Source organism: Rhinolophus ferrumequinum, chromosome 3 (genome assembly GCF_004115265.2).
Source record: "Rhinolophus ferrumequinum isolate MPI-CBG mRhiFer1 chromosome 3, mRhiFer1_v1.p, whole genome shotgun sequence".
NCBI lineage: Eukaryota > Metazoa > Chordata > Mammalia > Chiroptera > Rhinolophidae > Rhinolophus > Rhinolophus ferrumequinum.
The window spans coordinates 89055798-89077155 of NC_046286.1; the positions used below are offsets into that span (position 1 = coordinate 89055798).

Genomic DNA, 21358 nt, shown 5'->3' on the forward strand with positions numbered 1-21358 from the left:
TTGTTTTCCAAATTGTTGATTTGAATCTCTGCTTCATCTAATCTGTTGATTCCATCCAATGTGTTCTTCATTTCAGTTATTATTTTCTTCCTTTTGGACTGGTTCTTTTTTATGGTTTCTGTCTCTTTGTGTAACTTGTCACTGAGTTCATCTATTCTTCTGCTAAGTTTATTGAGCATCCTTAAACTAGTGTTTTGAACTCTGTAGATTGCTTGTCTCCATTTTCTTTAGTTCTTTTTCTGGAGTTCTGTCCTGTCCTTTCATTTGGGACATGTTTTTTTTTTTTTTTTTCCCTCATGTTATCTGCCTTCCTGTGTTTGTTTCTATGTATCAGGTAGATCTGCTACATATCCCAGTCTTGGCAGGGTGGCCTTGTGCAGTAGCTGTCCTGTGAGGTCCAGTGGTGCATACTCCCTGGTCACCCGAGACAGGTGTTCTAGGAGTGTCCTTTGTGTGGGTTGTGTGTGCCCTCCTGTTATAGTTGAGCCTTGATTGCTGTTGGCAGTCAGTAGGTAGGATTGACCTTTAGGCTAACTAAGACAGTGAGGACTGGCAATGACTGCAGTGGAGTAGCTGTTGTGTGGGAGCTGACCCCACAGAGAAGGATTTACTTTAGCTGGGCTCTGGTGCTTGCTGAGTCTACCCCTTGGGTGTATCATTTGTGGAGCTAATTGGGTGGTACTCTGGTGTGGTCTGAATCTGGCCACCAGGTATGTTGCTTCTGGGGCCTTTTGGGAGGGGCTCTGGTACAGGCCCATGTCAACCACTACCTTTGCCTGGCCCAGGGCCGCCAGTTAGGAGCCACATTGTGATCTGTGGTTGGTAGCTGCCTGTTCTTGACTTGGAGGTGCCTGGGAGAGGCTCTGCTGTGATCCAAGCCTGGCTGCCACTACCATCTTTCCCTGAAAATAAGACCAGGTCTTATATTAATTTTTGCTCCATTAGGGCTTATTTTCAGGGGATGTCTTATTTCTTCATGTACAACAATCTACATTTACAGATACAGTCATGGCATCTTCTGGAACATCATCATAATGTACTAAATGCATCCGTCTGGCTGAGATCTTAACTGGGGTTATTTTCAGGGTAGGTCTTGTTTTTGGGGAAACACATGGTAGTGCCAGGGGCAGCTTAGCAAGGGGTACTGGGCATGCCGAGGCCAACCACTGCTTGTTTGGGTCTCGTGGACCTTTGAGAGATTTTAGCAAAGTCTGCCCCGTGGACCCAGGCCTGCAACTTGTGAGGAAAAGCTTCTGAAAGTGAACCTCTTTCACTTTCAGAAACATGGCCAGTGCGTGAGTTGGATGGGGTGGGGACTCAAGGAATCATGAACGTGGAGCGATTAGTGTTAGCCAAGTTGATGGTGGCTTAGATATGGTGCCTTGCTTCACCTGCCAGATGTTTGGGGGGAGGTCTCAACAAAGGAATGTTGACTTCTGCTAGCATTTCTGTCTGGGAGAAAGCTGCCTCTCCAACCCTTGCCCTGAAGCCAGGTAATTCAGTTCCTCCCCATATGTCCCTAATGCTTTTCAAGCTGCTGTTGCTTTTCTGGAGCTTAGGGCAAGTGTTTGTGAACAACTGAGTCTCTGCACAGGCCCTTTAAGAGGACACCTGGATTTATAGCACCCCTTTGTTTTACTTGAATGGAATCCCCACTGATTTTCACAGCCAGATGTTGCTGGGAGACCTCTTCTTGGCACGGGGATCCTAGGCTGGAGAGCTTAGTGTAGGGCTGGGACCACTCACTCCTCCTCAGGGAAGACTTCCACAGCTGAGCTATCCCTCCTGATTCTTAACTGCTGGACATGGGTGTGGAACCTGCCTGTTTCGCGTCTCCGCCCCTCCTACCAGTCTTGAGGTGGCTTCTTCTTTATATCCTTAGTTGTAGTACTTATGTTCAGCTAGTCTTCACGTAGTTCTCAAAGTTAGTTGTTCTATAATTTACTTGTAATTTTGAGGTGGTCATGGGAGGAGCTGAGCATAGTGTTTACCTGCTCCTCCATCTTGACTGGAAGTCTACAATCTTAAGCAATTTACTTAAACTTTTACTTAGATGGTATAAAATAGATTAAGCCATTGAAAAATTTTTAAGAATTATTACACGTAAGTATAATTTCCAGCTTTCTGAACAATCTTGGTTTACTATAACCCTGTATTATCCCAAGAATGTTACTAAAATGTTCCATTTTAACTCAGCTGGAATGTTATCTTATAGTTAAGTTCTTCTTGGCCTGGTACTTAACCACAGCCCTAAGTCTGCCTGGCATTCAGAACATCTTCTAGAGGTTTGTTTTTAACTCTCTGCCTATTTATTATCAATGGATTGTTGAAGATATTCAAAGCTATTGCTTACTGGTACTTCAAGATCATGAACTTTCCCTGGAGTAATTAATCAAAAGTTTATTTTTTCCTTAGATCTCTCTTTTCTTAACTCCATGTTAAAAATGAGAAAAGGAGAGAAGGGAAGGGAAAGGGGTGGGGGGAGAGAAAGGAAAGAGTGAAAGAGAGAATGAAAGAAATAGAAAGAAACAACAATAAAATAGACAGGAAAAGAGCCAATATGGATTTTTCTTTTTATGATAAAGAGCTACTGGGTACATAAAACTTGAATCTACTTTATTTTTAGGGTTACTCTTGAACTTGAGCATAGAAAAATACTTCCTTTTAGACAGCTTTAATGCTACATAAAACAAATGTGAAAAGTAGTCTTAACAAGTTTTTCTTTTAACGTTAAAACTACCTTAGATAAGGCATCTTTTTTGAGGATGGTAGCTGACTGTATATGCCTTAAAGTTCTATCATAAAGTGCTGTTAAACTCTACCTTCATCAAAGCCAGTTCTGTAAATATAAAATTAGATAGGAAATTATTTTCCTGTTTTTTGCTCTATCAATTTATAATAGTAGATATTTTTATCCTGAGATAGTGTTGTGTGTTTAAAATAGAGTTTAAGAATTTTTCTTCAAGAATGGTTTCAGAAATATATCAGTTGTATCTAGTATGACTGACGTGTTAAAATTCCTTTAAAATTTATGAGTAACTTGCTTTCTTTCTCTTTTGTATTGATAGCCTTATTTGTGATAAATTTGGTATCAGGTATTTTTTTGTCCTTTCCTGATAGTTACTTTCTGGGATTTTAAAATAAAAAAAAAAATTTTTTTTATAATGCCTCCTCCAGTGGAAAAGGTCAAGAACCAGTGGGATAACACTCAGCATGGCGTCGAGTTACGGCAGCAACAGCTGGAGGACATGGTGATTGACAGCCTTCAGTGGGATGACCACAGGGAAGAGACTGAAGAACTTATGAGAAAATATGAGGCTCGCCTGTATATTCTTCAACAAGCGCGAAGGGATCCACTTATCAAACAGATTTCTGATAATCAAGTAAGAGTCGGTGGATATTTTTTGGCAATATCTATTTATTTGACATACCCTTTTGTTCTGTTCACTGTACTTTTTAGGACTCTTGTCATGATGTTTTCCCAAGGTCTTAGAATATACATTGAAGTTTATATAAAGAATTTGACCATGAAGTTTTCTGAAAAATTTCTGGAAGTATAACAAATAGAAATGTACATATACTTTAGATTTACAGGTCACTGATTCTTTGCAAATGGAACATAGCCACAAACCAGCACCTAGAAAGAGAACATTTTCAGAATCCCAGGAACCCTCCTTTTGCTCCCTCCACATTGACCCTAAAGGTTATTTTTATTTATGAAATTTCCTGAGACTTTCATTTGAGGGGCACTGTGGTGAACAAATCAGGTAATAAGTTCAATTTCTTTGAATACCTTCATAACCAAGCTGTTTTATCAGTATCATCAGAGTAGGTACCTTTTTTGTGATCAGTTTGATTGTAGAGATGATGATACTGAACATTTATGGTGTTTTTAAAGTGGTATTTTAAATTTTCTCTATAATTGTAGAAAATGTTCTTGAATTAGAGGTTATGGTTTATTAGGTTATATTTTGGAGTAACATTTATTTACCCTTCCGATAGCCTGTGATGAAAGTGTATATTTGTGAGCAATATAATACGTGGGAATCAAAATCTAAAACATGAAAGTATGTTTTTGTTCTTCATACATAAAGACTTTCCATGGTTACAGTTTAAAAAGCAAGTGGCCGGGTGTCCTGACTTCCTGGATCATTCACTGTGTTTATGATACCTGTTGACTGTTTTCACCAAATGATTCAAAAGTTATAATCAGCAAACCCCGTGACACTTAACTAAAGGAATATGATTAAAAAGTGACATCAGTGCTTCAATCCTGGTATTCAGACTATTATTTTCTAATTAACAGTATGGTTATTTTCTTCTGAAATGTTAGGGTGGATTTTTCTGTCAATTGCTACAAAACACTATAAGAATGTTCATTTGTCATTTAGATTTCATGGGGAAATATGTTGATCCAGGGGCTCTCAGAGATTGAAAAAGTGTGGCAAGAAACCAATGCCAATGGACGTACTCAGCATCAGTTTAGCTATTCAAGCAACTCTCAGTAAACCTTGCTTGCTGCTTGATCCACAAAGCAGTTAACGTTATGAACATACACGTGATCGAGGGGAAAGAGAGAAGATTTCCGTATTGTTGGTACTTATAGGGAACTCTACAGTAGATTCACTCCCATACCATGCAGTTACTATGTGGATCAGATGTATAGCAGAAGGAATGAGAAAAGACCAATGGTTTGAGGAAATAAAATATCTGAAAGAGGAAAAGATAATAGTTTTTTAAATGTCATCTCCCATGTACTGATTACTTTCTTAGACATTTTTCTTTTTCACTTGTATAATTGTTTTCGTTTACGCTTAGATGCAAGAGTTTGTCCATTAATTTTTCTTCTTTTGCTATCTGTGTCTAAAATATGGTGAAAGCTACAGGGAAGCCCAGGTCTTGGTAATACTGGTTACTGAGTGACCAAGTCTAACAATTACACCTGAAATTACACCTTAGATACTGCTTCAAGAACTGGGTCCTGGAGATGGTATTGTAATGGCATTCGATAACGTGCTGCAGAAGCTGCTGGAGGAATATGGTAATGATGACACGAGGAATGTGAAAGAAACCACCGAGTATTTAAAAACATCATGGATCAATCTAAAACGAAGGTAATGCTAAGGCCCTGGCAGGTGAATGTATGCTGTGAAGTTAAGAATTTGATTGCTTTGGCTTTCTCATGGAAACATCCCAAAATATGTGACTACTAGAAGTACATTTTATTATTGTGTCTATTTTTATACTGTACTGAGTTAGTCTTATTGTACTTACACAGAATGTATATTTATACAGAATCTACTTCAATTTCTACAATGGTGTTTTTCCTTGAATAAGTCTAAACCTTGCCAGTGGTCATTTGTGTGTGATTTTTTTTCCCCCTCTTGATACTACCTAGAGTATATCTTGTAGTACTCTGATGGTAAGGAACACTTAGGTATTTATAGCTGCGTTAGGTTCATATTGTCCTTAATGGTAACTGAAATAGTGTCCTATTTGGCTGGGCCATCCTCAGTTGAGGCTGAGAACACCTGAACCAACACTAGATTTCTGAAATATGCTCTTGTCTATTTAGGGCTGCAACTAATTTATTATTTTTTCTTTCCATTACTCTGTTTAGTCAGTATAATTTGATATAGTCTAAAATAGCATATGTATTTATAAGAGAGATTTTTCTGTCACTTGAACACCTAGGATTTGAGGACCTATAAACAGTGGTTAGAATCTCTTTAAGATGGCATATTTATATTCATCATCAGTAAAAATGTGTTTACCTTCTGCATAGTGCTGCGAGTGCCTGCGTCTAAGGGAAATTATGGTTTCACACACATCTTTATATATTCAAATGCAACTGCCTGAAAGCAATCAGAGACATCAAAACACATTTATTTTGCAATGAATAAAATGGATAATGTTAGAACACTTTATGATATATATTATTGGTAATAAAGCATGGCCAAGCATTTAATAACAGGTTGACACGGAAGCATTTTATACGTTTTTGGAATGTCATTTTTAGTTACAATTTCTAAAATGGATTTTCGGAAAACTCAAAGAAGAGAATTATGAAGGAAGAATATGAGCATGAGTATGAGGCTGGAAAAACCTAGAATTCTGGAGGAAGTGACTGGGGTAGCAAATACAAAACTTCATAAGTGGTTAAAGCAGATCGTAGCTATAATACTGATCTTCCTAGCATTTTATACAGCTGTTTTCTTTCGTTGTAAGAGATTATTAGGGTATATTATATAATAAGTATCCCAAAACTAAAGCAGGGAAGAAGGTGAATTAAAAACAGCTTTGGAGGGGTAGGAGTCTGGGTGAAAAAGGTGAAAGGAGGAAGAAGTACAAATTGATAATTAACAAAATAGTTACAGGATGTAAAGTACAGCATAGGGAATATAGTCAATAATATTGTAATGACTATGTATGGTGCCAAGTGGGTGCTAGATTTATCAGGGGATCACTTTGTAAATTAAATGTCTAACTAACTATGCTGTATACGTGAAACTAATATAAAATAATATTGAATATCAACTGTAATTGAAAAAATAAATTAATTAAAAATATCTTTAAGGTACAAACTTACAGTTAGAAGATAACAAGTTCTGGGGCTGTAATATACAGCATGGTAACTGACTATAGTTAACAATACTGTATTGTACATTTGAAAGTTGCTAAGAGGTAGATCCTAAAAGTTCTCATCACAAGAAAAAAAATTGTAACTGTAGTGATGTACGTTAACTGGATTTACTGTGCTAATCATGTTGCAAAATATACATATATCGAATCATTATATTGTATACCAAAACTTAATACAAGTACCATAATACAAGGTTGTATGTCAATTATATCTCAATTAAAAAAACCCGGTTTTAACATTAAATCATACTTAATCATACTTAATCTGTGTTTCCAAAAATCATGTGTAAGAGTTATGACTTTGTTTTTGTTGTAAACAATACCCAGAAAAATTGATCATGTAGGGATATGTGACCCGCCTAATTTAGCACCTCCAATTCTTTTTTTGCTTTCACTTTGTAAATATTTTAAGACAGTCTACATCACTAGTTAGATTAGATGGAAGAGGCAATTAAAAATGAATTATATTCCACGGTAATCTTTCATTTATCATAGCTAAGACAGCCACAGTGTTCCAATTTTATGGTAGTTACAATAGTTGTCCTTATTTTCATTCTCCATTTTTTTGGGGGAAACAGTTAAGTATATTAATACTTAGACATGATTTGGGTATACTGTTATCTGTAAAGCAGGAAGAATACAACAAAACTGCAGCTCACGGGATCCCTTCGTGAGTGACAGTTGGGATTTCTCAGTATTTAGAGGAATTTCTCTTAAACACAATGATATTTACAGTTTTTAACTGTTTTAATTGGAGATTTTCCTAGAATATACAAATCTTTTTTTCTTAAACAAAGTGTGTGAATGAATATTAAACATTTTTGAATTCTTGGCATTACTGTTGTGAAGACAGAATTAAAGAACTTTAAGAGCTGCACACAATCTTACGGTTCATTTAAACCAGTATTTTCTCAACCTTTTTTTATGTTGTCGACCCCCTAAGAAGCCTTTTCAGATCCCTGCCCCCATGAAATTTTAATATCATGATATACTGTGTATTTGTTTCTGTACTTTATTGTTGTCCTCTACACATAAAAAGAGTAAATTTTTTGCCACTCCCCTCTCCCACCTTATGCTGCTGAAGAACCACTGTCAGCTCAGTTAAGAATACCTGGTCTGATCTAATGCTTTCAGGCTCAGAGAAGTTTAAGTGACATGTTCAGAGTCACACAGCATAACCAAGAAGATATGTTTCTATACTAAATTATGATCATGCTCTGCATTCTAACGAGTTGGTGGTAAATTTATGCAGGCTGCTACGCTTTGTGAGATTTTGTGCTGTATTTTTAGTGTGTAAATTTTATTGGGTATCTTCTCATTGTCAGGCGCTGTGCTCAGCTTTTCACATGCACTATTTCATTTAATCCTCACAACAACCAGTGGGGACAGGGAGCATTTTCATCAGCACTATGCTGATGAATACACTGAAGCAGAGAGAAGTGAAGCAATATCCAAGATCCACACAGCTCCGATAGGCAGAGCTGGGATTGGAACCCAGGCCTTTGTGTCTGTGTGCTCAGGCTCGTAACCTTCTTTACAAATAGTTTTATTTTTCTTCTTTGCTCATCAGCATGTCAGCTACTGCTGGTGACTGCTCTGTGTACCCATTTCTTGGATCTGTCCAATGATTCCACTTACCGGTTCTTATCTGAGTTGAGTTTAGAAGCCAGCTCTGATTAAAGATATGGGCGCCTCTGCAATGAATAATGTAACACTCTCCAGGGTGTGGCCATCGTGCCCTCTGGAATGGCTGCTGAGAGGCCTGAGACCATGGTCGCCTGTTATTTCCCCACTCTATTCTGAATAGATATTATTGGCAAACAAATTCTGGAGAGGTGAAGCGTTATTGTACTTACCCATGCATTAGTGTTATTGCAGCATAATGTGTGACATTTAATATCAGCTTTCAAAGGAAATGTTTTCTGTGAATTGCAATTGGCCTAGGTAATTTGGCCATTCAAAGTTACAGGCCGACCGACAATCCCTTATCGGCAGTGCCAAAATCCAATACTCTGTGATAACAGAAAGCTTTGACTTGACATGAGACTATTTATTATAGTCTTTATTATCCTGCTTGCTGTGAGTAGCCTTGTTCCTAACTGCAGAAAGAGTAATGTGTTTGCTGCCTCAGACCCTACTTGGGGGTTATATGTCATATAGATACATTCATAATAGTTTTCTAATGCACAGAAGGTTGTAATTCTGAAATGGAATTGGCTCCCAATATTTTGGTTTCTGATTACAACAGGTCTGTCTCTGCCATTTTAAACTAATTGAACTATCTTGGCCATTATTCTTTTAACCTGTGAAATTTTTTCCCTTATATCTCTTAATGCCAGTTAACAAACATTTCAGTGCAAATTGAGATAGCGATAGTTGAAATGTGCTTATAGTAACTTTTGGATTGGGGTCTGAAATTTTATTTTAACTCTGGAGTGCCTATGTATATGTAAATGTATGTGTATGCACATAGGCATATATATATATATATATACATACACACATACTCCCATGCACACAAATATACATACATATAGTTATCTATGCTGAAATGATATAAAGGAAATGAGACAATATAACTGTTTGTTGCAAAGACTATCTTATATATCATTAATTACTATTTATTTTTCTCTTTGCCCTTATCCCTTGGAAGCCATATTTTGCCTTGACTCTTTCAAGGCTAGTCTTGGTTTGTGCAGGAAGTACAGAAAGCACATTGGCTGTGGCATGTGGCCATCCTTGATTAAAATCCCAACTTATTCAGTTACCATCTATGTGACTTACCAATCTCGAGCAAGTTATTTCAAATCACTGAGTCTCACTTTCCTTGGTTCTAAAGTGGAGAACATATCTAATGTGTAGGATTATTGTGAGGATCACCAATTATGTATAAAAGTTCCCTGTACATGGTATGTGTTCAGTAACAAGGTTACCCACATTATCGTTATATGCCCTGTCGTATTACATCTTCCTTAGAAATCCATTGCCCATAGTCTGTGTTATAGTAGTGTCTACGGTGAAATTAGCAGAGGGTCTCGAGTCACTATCAGTTGTTTGTAGTCATTTTGAACAGTCTCTACTTATTAGGTTGGTGCAAAAGCAATTGCAGTTTTTGCAATTGTTTTTAACCTTTAAAACCGCAATTACTTTTGCACCAACCTAATACATTAATGGTAAAAGAGTTGATTATCTGATTTACTGAATGCAATAAAGATTGTCTAAATATTTATTACCAGATGAAACTTTTAAAACAGGCAACTTTCTTTGTTAGTGTCTTAGTCCATTCAGGCGGTTGTAGCAAAATACCACAGTCTGGGTGGCTAATAAACAACAGAAATTGTGGAGCCTGGAAGTGCAAGATTAGTTTGCTGGTGTGGTTGAGTGAAGACCCTCTTCTGGGTCTCAGACTTTTCACTGTGTCCTCACATGCCAGAAGCGGTCAGAGAGGTATATCAGGCCTTTTGTAAGGGCATTGGTGTCATTCCTGAGGGCTCTGCCCTTATCACCTAACATTTCCCAAAGGCTCAAGTCCATCACCTTAGGCATTAAGATCACACAATGCAAATTTTGGGAGAACAGACACATTTAGACCATAGCATTTAGTAAAATCGTCATGGGTGCTGAATTTACATTGTATTTACGTGTTTTCTGCCTTAGCAGAAGTCTTTCTTTCCATCCTGGAAAGAAAAGGTGTAGTATTTAAGAAGAGCTTATTTCATATGAAAGCCACCAATACAAATTCATCTAGTGAAGGAACTTTGTTTTCTTCTTTTGCAATGACACTGTCTTTCTCATGAATGTTCTTTGATTTATTATTAATGGCCAGCTGGACATGTGGAATGTACATAGTTTACAAAGGATTATATAAATACTGTGTCTACTAGAGACTGAATTTGTGAAACCCTTGACTATTATGAAAACAGATTACATTCCAAAAATTTGAATTTACTTTTGATTGCTTTCCCAATTATTTGTGTTGTATATTTTGAAACTTTTATTATTTCCGTTGTTACTTTTCAGTAGTGGTTGTTTATTGTCCCTACGGAGTAATAAAAGCCGAAACATTCTTCTTCAGCATTTATCTGTTGTGTATGTGGTCAATTCCTTTTACCAATGACTAATAGAAGATACTCATTGGGATTGCGTCTTATGGCCTAACATCAACGAGTCTCAACCTTTATGCTCTTAAATTGAATGCCATAGCAGCTGTCCCCAATGATCTGTGGTGTTTTGGTGACCTATTCTTATTACATTAAGATTGGCTAATTGTCAGGCACTTAAAAATTCACTCCATGGGATTTAAGGAGGCTATTCTAAGCTGCTAATGCCACACCACCTAGGAAGCTCAAGAGAGACCGCCTACCCCATGCCCACCCCCTGGGGATATCTGCAGGGACTAATTCTTCATTCAATCAACTGCATTTCCCCCCACTGGTATTTTAATAGATTTTCCAGCTAAATGTTATTTTATTTACCAAAGAACAAAATTACCTTGTGAAGGTGCCCATTGAAAAAGCTCAAAGAATGTCTCATTTTCAGTGTTCAACATGCCACTAAAACTACTGATGCTACTATTTTTCTGCTCTAAATAAGATAAATATACTTCAATCTCATGTAATTGTACAGGTCACCTTTTAAGAACATCAAAATTTAGCAGCACATGTCTGTGGGGGTTCCTAAGATGCTCTTTTTCATTAATGTCTAAAAAAAAAAAAAAAGATCTATTTATGTTCAAACACTCTTTTGACCATGAACACTTGATTAAACAATATATTTTGTAGCTTAAAATATCAAGTATTATTTAACATCTTTAAAATATTTTAAAAAGTCAGTTATGTGGGTGGCCACATTTTGTTATGCTACAAAATAACTATAAGCTATTTTGATTGTTACTGTAAGCTATTTTGTAACATCAGTTGCTTTTATAACAGAAATCTCTTTAAAAGCTAAAGAGTTTACATTTTAAAAATCCCAATTCCCTTAAAATGTAAACTATTATAAATCTGTCACACATGAATTCCTTTAATCTTTTATGAAAGCTATTTATGTTTTTAGTGTGCACCATTTTTTTTATACTAAAGAATCTATAGTTTGTTACTTCTGTTGGAAGTAAAAATTCTTCTTTCTGCTCAAGTTACCCTTTTAACGTCAAATGTTGTATCTTGTAGGTTTTTAGCCTGTCCTTATTCTTTATGATGTATAGGTTAAAAAGATTTTTACAAAACTTCTCTTCTTTGCCTTTGTCTAGTAGCCACACTTTTCTAAACTTAAGATATTTATTTTTCTATTGTAGTGCTACTTTCTCTATATTCTCTCATTACATTTCTCAGTACGTCCTCTAGTTCTCTTCTCATCTTGCTTGAGCTGTAACAACCAGAACACTGCCAGATATAAACTCTGCATTGAGAATTGTCGACTAATATAAGTTCTGTGCTGAGTATCATCTTCGGAAACTTCCATATTAATACGTCCCAGCCATTCACCTATTCCCATCAGTAACATTTTATTTACATGCTGTGATTCTCATTGAAGCTGAATTTGAAGCTAGGGGTGGGGGTGAGAATGGAGGAACTCTTCTAGCAGGTTTTATAATCTCTGTGATGTGATGGATTATGTAGTTGTAAAAGGACCTCTGGAAATTCTGAAATGGGTCCTTTACTCATCCAGTCCAAGCAACTTATTTTAAGGTTGAAAAAAAGGAGATTTGAAGTGATTTACCCAAAGCCATATAGCTAGTAAGTGGCAGAGGTGGTAAAATTAGGTTGTTTTCTTCTGTGAACACTGCACCAGTGGCATTAATGGTAGTTTATTAGCCTGTGTAATAAAGTGTGCATATGCATTCCTGAATCTCTAATTTTAGCAATTATCTTTGGCCTTATGGTAGTATGATGTATCATGTGAAGTTCCTTGAAAATGGATAGAGGATTCTTGTAGTGTTTAGTACAAGAAACTCTAGCATTGGATCTAATTTTTAAAAAGACCTAAATGGGTAGTGTGGAGAACTGATACGTTTGAGCAATATTCTATTAGCAATTTCATATGAAATTATATTAATTTCAAAAATCAGATACAAGTTAGTACACACACACACACACACACACACACAGACACACACACACCAAGGGTGCCAAAAAATGTATACACATTTTAAGAAAGAAAAAAACTATTAAAATTGTAATACTCAATATATACCAATAACAAAAGATGAATACAAGTCATGTATATACATTTTTTTTGGCATCCCCAGTGTATATATACTATGATCATAAACATTTTAAATGATGTTTATTATAATTTCGACTGCTGTAAGCAGAGTTTAGTTTTCAGTATGTTCATTATTTTTAGTAGTTGATTACATTCATGAGAAAAAAAATGACACCAGATATATGTAAATTTAAAGGATTCCCCAGAACATTTATTATTCAATTGCACATTTGCATGCTATAAACAAATTTTATTTTTAAAAAATTAATTAAAAAAATAATTGCTCAGTATTTCACCAAATTCATATATAAGGTTAGGGAAAATAATATTTATTGAGTGTTTGCTATGTTTATACATTTATGTATGTATGCAGTATTTTCTCTTTACAATATTGCAGGGAGGGAGATGATATTCTTACTTTTGTATTAGTTTATTCAATAAATGCTTGCTAAGTTGCTACTGTATGCATGCCCTGGGGGTACTAGGTGCGTTGATGATTCAGAAACTTTAAACAGACAAGAAAACGGTCACTTGCAATCGAGATCGTAGATACAGTAAAATGAAATAGGCAGAATCGTGGCTCCCAAAGATGGGGAGACTATCTTGAATCATCTGGGTGGTCCCAGTTCCATTAATGGGTCCTTAAAAGTGGAGGGGGGAAGCAGAAGAATGGGTCAGAGAGACGTGACCTGAGGACTGAACGAGATGGGGCCACAAGCCAAGGAATGTGACGGTCTTTAGAAGCTGGAAATGGCAAAGAAGCAGATTCACCTCCAGAGCCTCTACAAGGAAACACAGTCCTGCCTGCTGACGACTTGATTTTAGTCCAGTGAGATCCCTCTCAGAAACTAACCTCCACAACTGTGAGATAAACTCTGCTGCTATAGGCCGCTGTTTGTCGTGCTTTGTTCCAGCATTGATGGCCTGCTAATAACCATGGGAAGGGACATCCTGGGTGCTCTGGGCTGAGGTAGCACAGGTGTGAAGTCATCCGCACCAAGTTCTGGAGGATAAAGAAAAGTTGACCCGGTGGGGAGGGGAAGGTTAGTGGGGGGAGGGAAGAGGAAGGATATTGAAGGGAAACGAAGTAAACACTAAAGCTCTGGGTGTGACAGAGACTGTGATGACTTTGAGGGTTAGTCATTGGTTCATTTTTATAAGTAAATAAAGCGGAGGCTTGAAGTGAGGAGCTGATTCTTAGGGAGGTAAGCAAGACTCAGGCCAAGTGTGCTAAGTGGATGAAAACGATGCTCAAGGGAGAGGCACCCGCTCAGGCTTTCACTGCCAGGGGTGATGGAACCTTTTCTGCCTTGATTCAAAACGCTTCTTTGGCTTCTGTCATAACCAACAAAGGAGAGTGCCCCTTACATCATCTCACAGCTGTTTTTCGACAAAGTGAATATTTTTAATGCAGAATCTCTTTCCCACCGATGGCCAGTACATAATTTGACAGTTTTACAAGGAATCTCTTCGTTTCTGGATTCAGCATGTTCCACTGGTCACCAAAGTTTGTCTCTGGTATTATTCGACCCATGGACGCAGTGCTCTCCAAGGCCCCATGCTCCTGATCCTCTTAGCTCCCTTTTCATCTGAACCAGGACTTGAGGGTTTTCATCTCTCCTGCTAGCCTGGTCCTCTATGCTTATTTGGTATTTAAATTTCTCTCCTGTGATGGGAATCCTCTGACTTCGCCCCAAGGGATTCTCAGACATTTGCATCCTTTTCTCCAGTCTGGGTTTCCTTGGGGTTTAATAGAACTAATCTATAATGATCTGTTTTTACATTAGCTCCTTGCCACATAACCTATTATGTGCATATGAATGTTGTTAAAAATAATGGATACTGATTATGTAAAATGAAATTGTTTGACTTTACCAAATTTTATAATTACTAAATTTTTATGAGTGTTTTTAAAATAAGAATCATGTTTGTGGTCGATGAGTTGCACGTGTGTACGCCTTTGAATTTTTGCTTTCTAGTATCTTTTTGGCACAGCCTTTATCTGGCTATTTCTGAAATTTTTTTTTCTGTTGATGTTTTAATAATTGTAAATATGAGGAGGGTTAGATGGAAGATAAAACACCACCACTACCACTAACCCAAATTCTGGTAGGCAACTTCTAAATTTTAAAAATTAAAGAAATGTATATGCATATGATTACAAAAAAGATTAAAAGTATTACAAGGTTTATAAAAAAAAAAACAATGATTCTCTTACTACTCAGCACAATCCCTCTCCATAGGGGCAACAATTTTCTCTTTTTTTATGTCATTTATATATTTCCATATTCAAAATAAAATGAGCATACCATTATCTTCCAATTCATCAATATTAGACATTGTCTATTGACCTTCTATTGTAGTAAATATATAGGATATAGCTTTCTTATGCTACCATTCTCTTCTCTTCCTCATCGTTGATTTTGTTTTCACTTTTTAAAAACATTTTGGTAAAATACACACAGTATAAGATGTACCCTCTTAACTATTTTTCATTATACAGTTCAGTGCTATTAAAAACATTCACATTATTGTGCAACCATTACCGCCATCCATCCGTATAACTCTTTTCATCTTGTAAAGTGAAACCCTTTACCCATTGAACACGTAAGTCCCAGTTCTCCCTTCCTCCAATCGCTTGCAGCCAGCATTCTGCTTTCTGTCTCTGTGTGTTTGTCTAAGTACCTCAGCTCAGTGGAATCATACAGTATGTATCTTTTTGTGATTGGCTTATTTCACTTAGCGTAATGTCTTCAGGGTTCACCCATGTTGTAACATGTGACAGCATTTCCTTTCTTTTTCAGGCTGAATAATATTCTATTTATTATGTGTGTATATAACATTTTGCTTGCTATCCATCTGTCGATGGATATTTGGGTTGCTTCCACATTTTAGCTACTGTGAATAGCTAAATACTGCTGCTATGTGCATTGATATACAAATATCTCCTTGAGACCCTGCCTTCGGTTCTTTTGGGTATATACCCAGAAGTGGAATTGCTGGATCATGTGTTAACTGTATTTTTAATTTTCGAGGAACTGCCATATTGTTTTCCACAGTGGCTGTACCATCTCATCACTGAATTCTTAGGTAAGCAGATATTATTCAGTGTTGACATTATTATGCCTGTCTAAACATCAGTGACAGCCAAGCATTGAAATTTACTATAATTTCGCTTCCTCTCTGTTTGTTTTACCTAAAGTTAATAATTGCCTTGTTTTTGTATTCTTAGTTTTCTTTGCACCAATTGCTAATTCTTCCCACATTTTTCCATGGCCTGACAGTACCCATAGCCCACAAAGTCAATCACGTTAAGCAGTCTGTCACTTCTAATGTTTTGCCTTGGAGATGTGCTTTCTCGGTATGCCACATAGCCCTTATCCTGCGGATTTTCTCTCTTTTCTTCCTAGTCTGTAATCCCTATTTCCTGGATCTTATGTTTTTTTCTTTCTTTTTTTTTGGTCCTATTTTGGGTTAGTTTTTTGTTTTGTCAAGGTGTTTTCTTTGTTAATTTTGTCAAATTTAAACAAGAAACATGGCAGTTGGAATGGTGATGCCAGCCCTTGATTGATCCAATTTGGATTCATCACCCCTCTTTTCTGACGTCTTCCACCATTAGCATGGGAGCTTGTATGCTTCTCCCTGGATTGGATCTCTTGTTTTCATGCTTCTCGTATCTTCTTTCTGGATTTACAAGCTGAGTTTTGTGGAACACATCTGTCAGTAGCTTCTTGAAAAATGATGTTTGGGAGGTAATTTTAAAGGCATATTATAAATCGATCTTCATTGTTCTATAAATGCTTATTATAATACCATAATAAGGACTCTGAGAAATATGGAGATACAAAAGACTGCTTCTTACCACAGTATGTTTATAGAATAGGTGGACAGATAAGAAATCTCTATGGTACAGTTACAGTAAATTTAAGAGTGAAATAAGATCACAATCCAAGGGCTTTCCCAGAATGCATGTGATTACTTTCTGTATAAAGAGGCATACTAACATTTTATGAACTCAGACAAAGGAAACCTAATTGGGCTGAGATGTTTTGGAGCAGATAGTTCTTAATCTTTGAAAGATTAGTAGGATTTTTATAAGTGGAGATGGTTGAATAGGTCATTCATATGTAGATATAAATTTTTTATGTGGACACAGTATTAAGAATATTCTTGAGAAAAAGGAGCATTCCATTTGACCTGAACAGAGTACTGGAGAAAAGTAAGGGATAAAGCTGGAAAAGTAGATTAGTGGTAGCTTATGGAGGGCACTGAGTCCTAGGAAAACCAATGTAAATTTATTCTGTAGGCAGCCAAACTCTACTGGAGGTTTTTAGTAAGCAAATGCTGCGATGAGGTTGCTGACATTCCAGAATGTCATATAAATGGAATCATGGTATGTAGCTTTTGTATCTTTCTTTCACTTAGCAGAATGCATTTGAGATTCCATCCATGTTGTTTCATCTATCAGTAGTTTGTTTATTTCTATGTCTCAGTAGTATTCCACTATATGTATGTACCACAACTTATCTATTTACCACTTGATGACATTTGGGTTATTACCAGTTTAGGGCCATTATGAACAAAGCTGCTATAAATATTTGCATGTGGGTTTTGTGTGGACATATGTTTTCATTTCTCTCGGGTAAATACTTAGGAGTAGGATTGCTGGATTGTATCTTAAGTGCATGGTTAACTTTATAAAAAAAAATGGCAAACTTCTTCCAAATGGCTGTATCATTTTCTACTCCTTCTTGCAATGCATGAGAGTTGCAGGTGGTGCGCATTTTCACAAACTCTCGGTATCGTCATTTTCCTTGAGCTGTTCTAATATGTAGTGGTATGTCATTGTGGTTTAAATTTACTTTTCTTTGATGATTAATGATGATGAGCATCTTTTTATGTGCTTATTTGCCATCCATATATCTTTTATGATGATGTGTCTATTTAAATCTTTTATCCATTTTTCAAAGAATGTTTATTGATCTGTAAAAAAGATACCTGTTCATTATAAATTCAAGGAATGCAGAAGAGTATCAATAGCAAAGTAAACCGCCTTAAATCTTGGCACCTGAAAATAACTATTTCGAAATTAAGATAACATTCCAGACATTTTTCCTTCTATATATGCAAATAGAAGGACAAATGGATGGATGATGATGAATGGATGGATGAGTATATGGACAGATAGAAGATACGTATAAAGGAGATCATATTATGTGTGCTGATTTTTAAATTGTGATATAATTCATATACCATGAAATACGCCCTTTGAAAAGTGTACAGATAAGTGGTTTTTAGTGTATTTACCATGTTGTGCAAACATCAGCATACTCCGAATTTCAGAACATTTTATTAACCCCCGCCCCAACCCCACCATTCATTAGCAGTCCTTCCCCATTGCCTCTACTCCCCAGCCCTAGTCAATAGCTAATCTACTTTCTCTCTTTATGGATGTACCTTTCGGTGGTATTTCATATAAATGGAATCACACAGTATGTGGCCTTTTGTCTGGCTTCTTTCACTTGGTGTAATGTTTTCAGTGTTCATCCATGTTGTAGTGCGAATCGGTACTTCATTCCTTTTTTATGGCTGAATATTAGGAAATATTCATTAACATTTTGTTAATCAGTTTCTCAGTTGATGGATATTTGGGTTGATTCTACTATTTGGCTATTATAAATAATGCTGCTTATAAACATTTATGTACCACAAGTGTTTGTATGGACATAGATTTTCAGTTCTCTTGGGTTTCAATACCTAGGAGTGAAATTGTTGGTACCCATTTTTTATATTGTTTGTTTTCTTATTATGGAGTTTTGAGGTATATAAAGTTTTATAGATTGAGTTTAGAGGTGTGTACATCTCTTAAATCATGCAACTCCAGGATAGTTCTGTTTCAATTTGAATGTAGATTTAATGAATGGTTTATAAAAGTTTGGTTGTCCATTGTCTTCCAAATATAATGTTATTAAATCATCTTGAAGAAACAATTTATATTGATCTGAATTGTTTAAAATATATAAAGTAAGCCCTTTAAATTATTTTTATTTGATCTTAAATGTTTCTTCAGATTATACTTCTTCCTGGAATTCATTTAGTCACTCCTTGTATGAATATTTATTGATAGTGCCTTTTGAGTGTCAGGCATTATGCTCAAGGATTGAAATACAATGTTTAGGGAATAACTGAACATACACTTATGAGTTATGAAATGTAGCCGTAATTATTTTATGTTATGGTTGTGATTTTGTTCATATTTATATGTCTCTCTGCCTCTCCCTCTTCTCACAATTCACATTACCCCTCCATTAAGGATGACTCAAAACACACGTATAAAGAAATCTCCCAGTTGTGTGAGGAACGTAAACACATAAAGGTTCTTTTGAGGCTGTCTGTTCATTTTTCCTTGAGGGTGAGCATGATGTGGACTGTCACCCGTGAGTAATGGAGATGTGTCTGTCATGTTGTTCCTTGCAGCATCGCTGACAGACAGAGTGTCTTGGAGGCTGAGCTGAGGACCGTGCAGGCCGCGCGCAGGGACCTGGAGAACTTCCTGAAGTGGATACAAGAGGCAGAAACCACAGTTAATGTGCTTGCGGATGCCTCTCAGCGGGAGAGTGCTCTTCAGGACACGGTCTTGGCCAAGGAACTCACACAGCAGATGCAGGCAAGTGCTCGGGGCTGCTGCAGCCAGTAGTTTTAGTTACACTGTGCTTGTTTGATCCAGCTCCATGCAAAGTTACTACCATTCAAGGTGAGCTTGTCACCTTATTCTGCTGTGGAATCCATGCGCCCCTGTGAATAATTGGTTTCTGGAAATAAGATCTATAAAGTACTTTTACTTAATAATTGAGGAAAAACACCTTATTTTATGGAAGTAATAATTCTTTACTTAGACTTATAGGCTCATAGCTGTTCTGTTTTCTGTCATTTTAAAGCCCTGTTACAGTTAGTCTTATTGAGTCTTACATTATAAGAACATTTCCTCCTAATATGAAGTTGTTTCTTTCTCCATTTATTATAAATACTTAATATAAAAGCTGCAAAGGCTCTATGGGTTAGTTTACAACTAAGAACATTGGGCTTGAAGGTATTACTTTTATGTGTTTAGCTTGAAAAATGCCATATATTTAGTCTGAGGTTTGAGTTCCTTCTCCACAAAATGCGAGAATACAAAATCTGTCCTTTAAAAAAACCATATGAGGACTCTTATGAAGCCTACCTGAATCCTTTTTCTGCCCCCAGGTACAAGTGCGTTAATGCCCTTGAACTTCCATTTTCTTTGTGCAGAATGACCTACTCTTGCCGATCACAGGCCTTCTCACTTAGAACTTGGTTTAAAGTCTGTTTCAGTGGAGAAGTCTCCTTGTCTGCCCATTTCACAACTGATTGCTTCTTTATGCCATGGCATTCTCACATCATTCTGACAATTATTATTTCTGACGTGCTGGTCAACTCATTACCCATTGTCATCTGATTTGTGTCTCCTCCTTTCCCAGTTGATTACACAGTTCTTCAAGGGCAGACATTTACATTATCTCATATTGTGGCCCACACAGTGCTCTGTCTGCAAACTCTTAAGTGAATACCGACGGCTGCCCTTGGACCTTTGCTTCACCATTACGGAATTCAGTATGGTGACCTTTTGTGAATGCTTTCTCAGGAACGCTTTCCCCTTGAAACGTCAAAATGTTAACAAATACATGGGTCTGGATAAAAGGGCACAGACACGTTCTTGGAACTGTCTTATTCTTGCACGTTTGCTCTAAGTTTGAAATTGTTTTCGTTGAAAAGTTATATATATTTTTAAAAGGACCTTTTCAGAATAGTTTTATTTATAACTTGTTCCCATGCATGCAGACCACTCAGGTGTATGCTTGACTTCACAAGATTAATTTAACAAAAATCTGTGTGTCCTTACATTACTTCTTATTTCTTACTCATTGCATAATATACTTGTGTCTTGGTAATGAAAGTGACCAGGCATGTATCGAAGTTAGATGTGTTTTTTTGTCTCACCCTCTAGAATCTCATCCGGTCACCTTAAATGCCAATTGGTAAAATTGGTAGTGATCACCTTGTTTTTAGGGGATTATAGAGGGCCCTGAATGTGAATTGATGCTAAAATGTATTAATTTTTATGACTTAAACAACTATAAGCCTGACCTACAAATGCTCATGGATACTTAATTTATATAATGGTGCTAAACTCACAAGATACTTAGCCTATGCATATGGTAAGTAACAGCTTATAGACAGTGAGCAAAGGAGGCTTGAAATAAACTCAGTGATGGGCACCAGCAAAACACAGGTCTGCCTTAGGATTTAATAATGTCTTCTGACACGTTGGGATCTAGTCTTACCATAGCCAAAACTCATCTCAGTGTTTAATGAATATTCAAACTGTGGAAATACATGTAAATAGAGCTGTTTAAAATCTTTCTAAATAAAAATAGCTATGCACAGGATTACTTGTTTTACAGCAACCAGCATCAAGAAAGAAAGGTTGCTG

At 36.6% G+C, this 21358-nt stretch overlaps 1 protein-coding gene across 10 annotated transcripts in view; it reads left to right on the forward strand.

Moving 5' to 3' along the window:
* The window catches only part of UTRN (utrophin), a 460160-nt gene that overhangs the window by 212781 nt on the left and 226021 nt on the right, over positions 1-21358 (forward strand). For all 10 annotated transcript variants that reach the window (XM_033093589.1, XM_033093581.1, XM_033093608.1 and 7 more), the window contains 3 exons: positions 3178-3383; positions 4960-5114; positions 19324-19513. In XM_033093589.1, coding sequence (XP_032949480.1) covers positions 3178-3383; positions 4960-5114; positions 19324-19513 — 551 coding nt within the window. The remainder of the gene's footprint in view (positions 1-3177; positions 3384-4959; positions 5115-19323; positions 19514-21358) is intronic.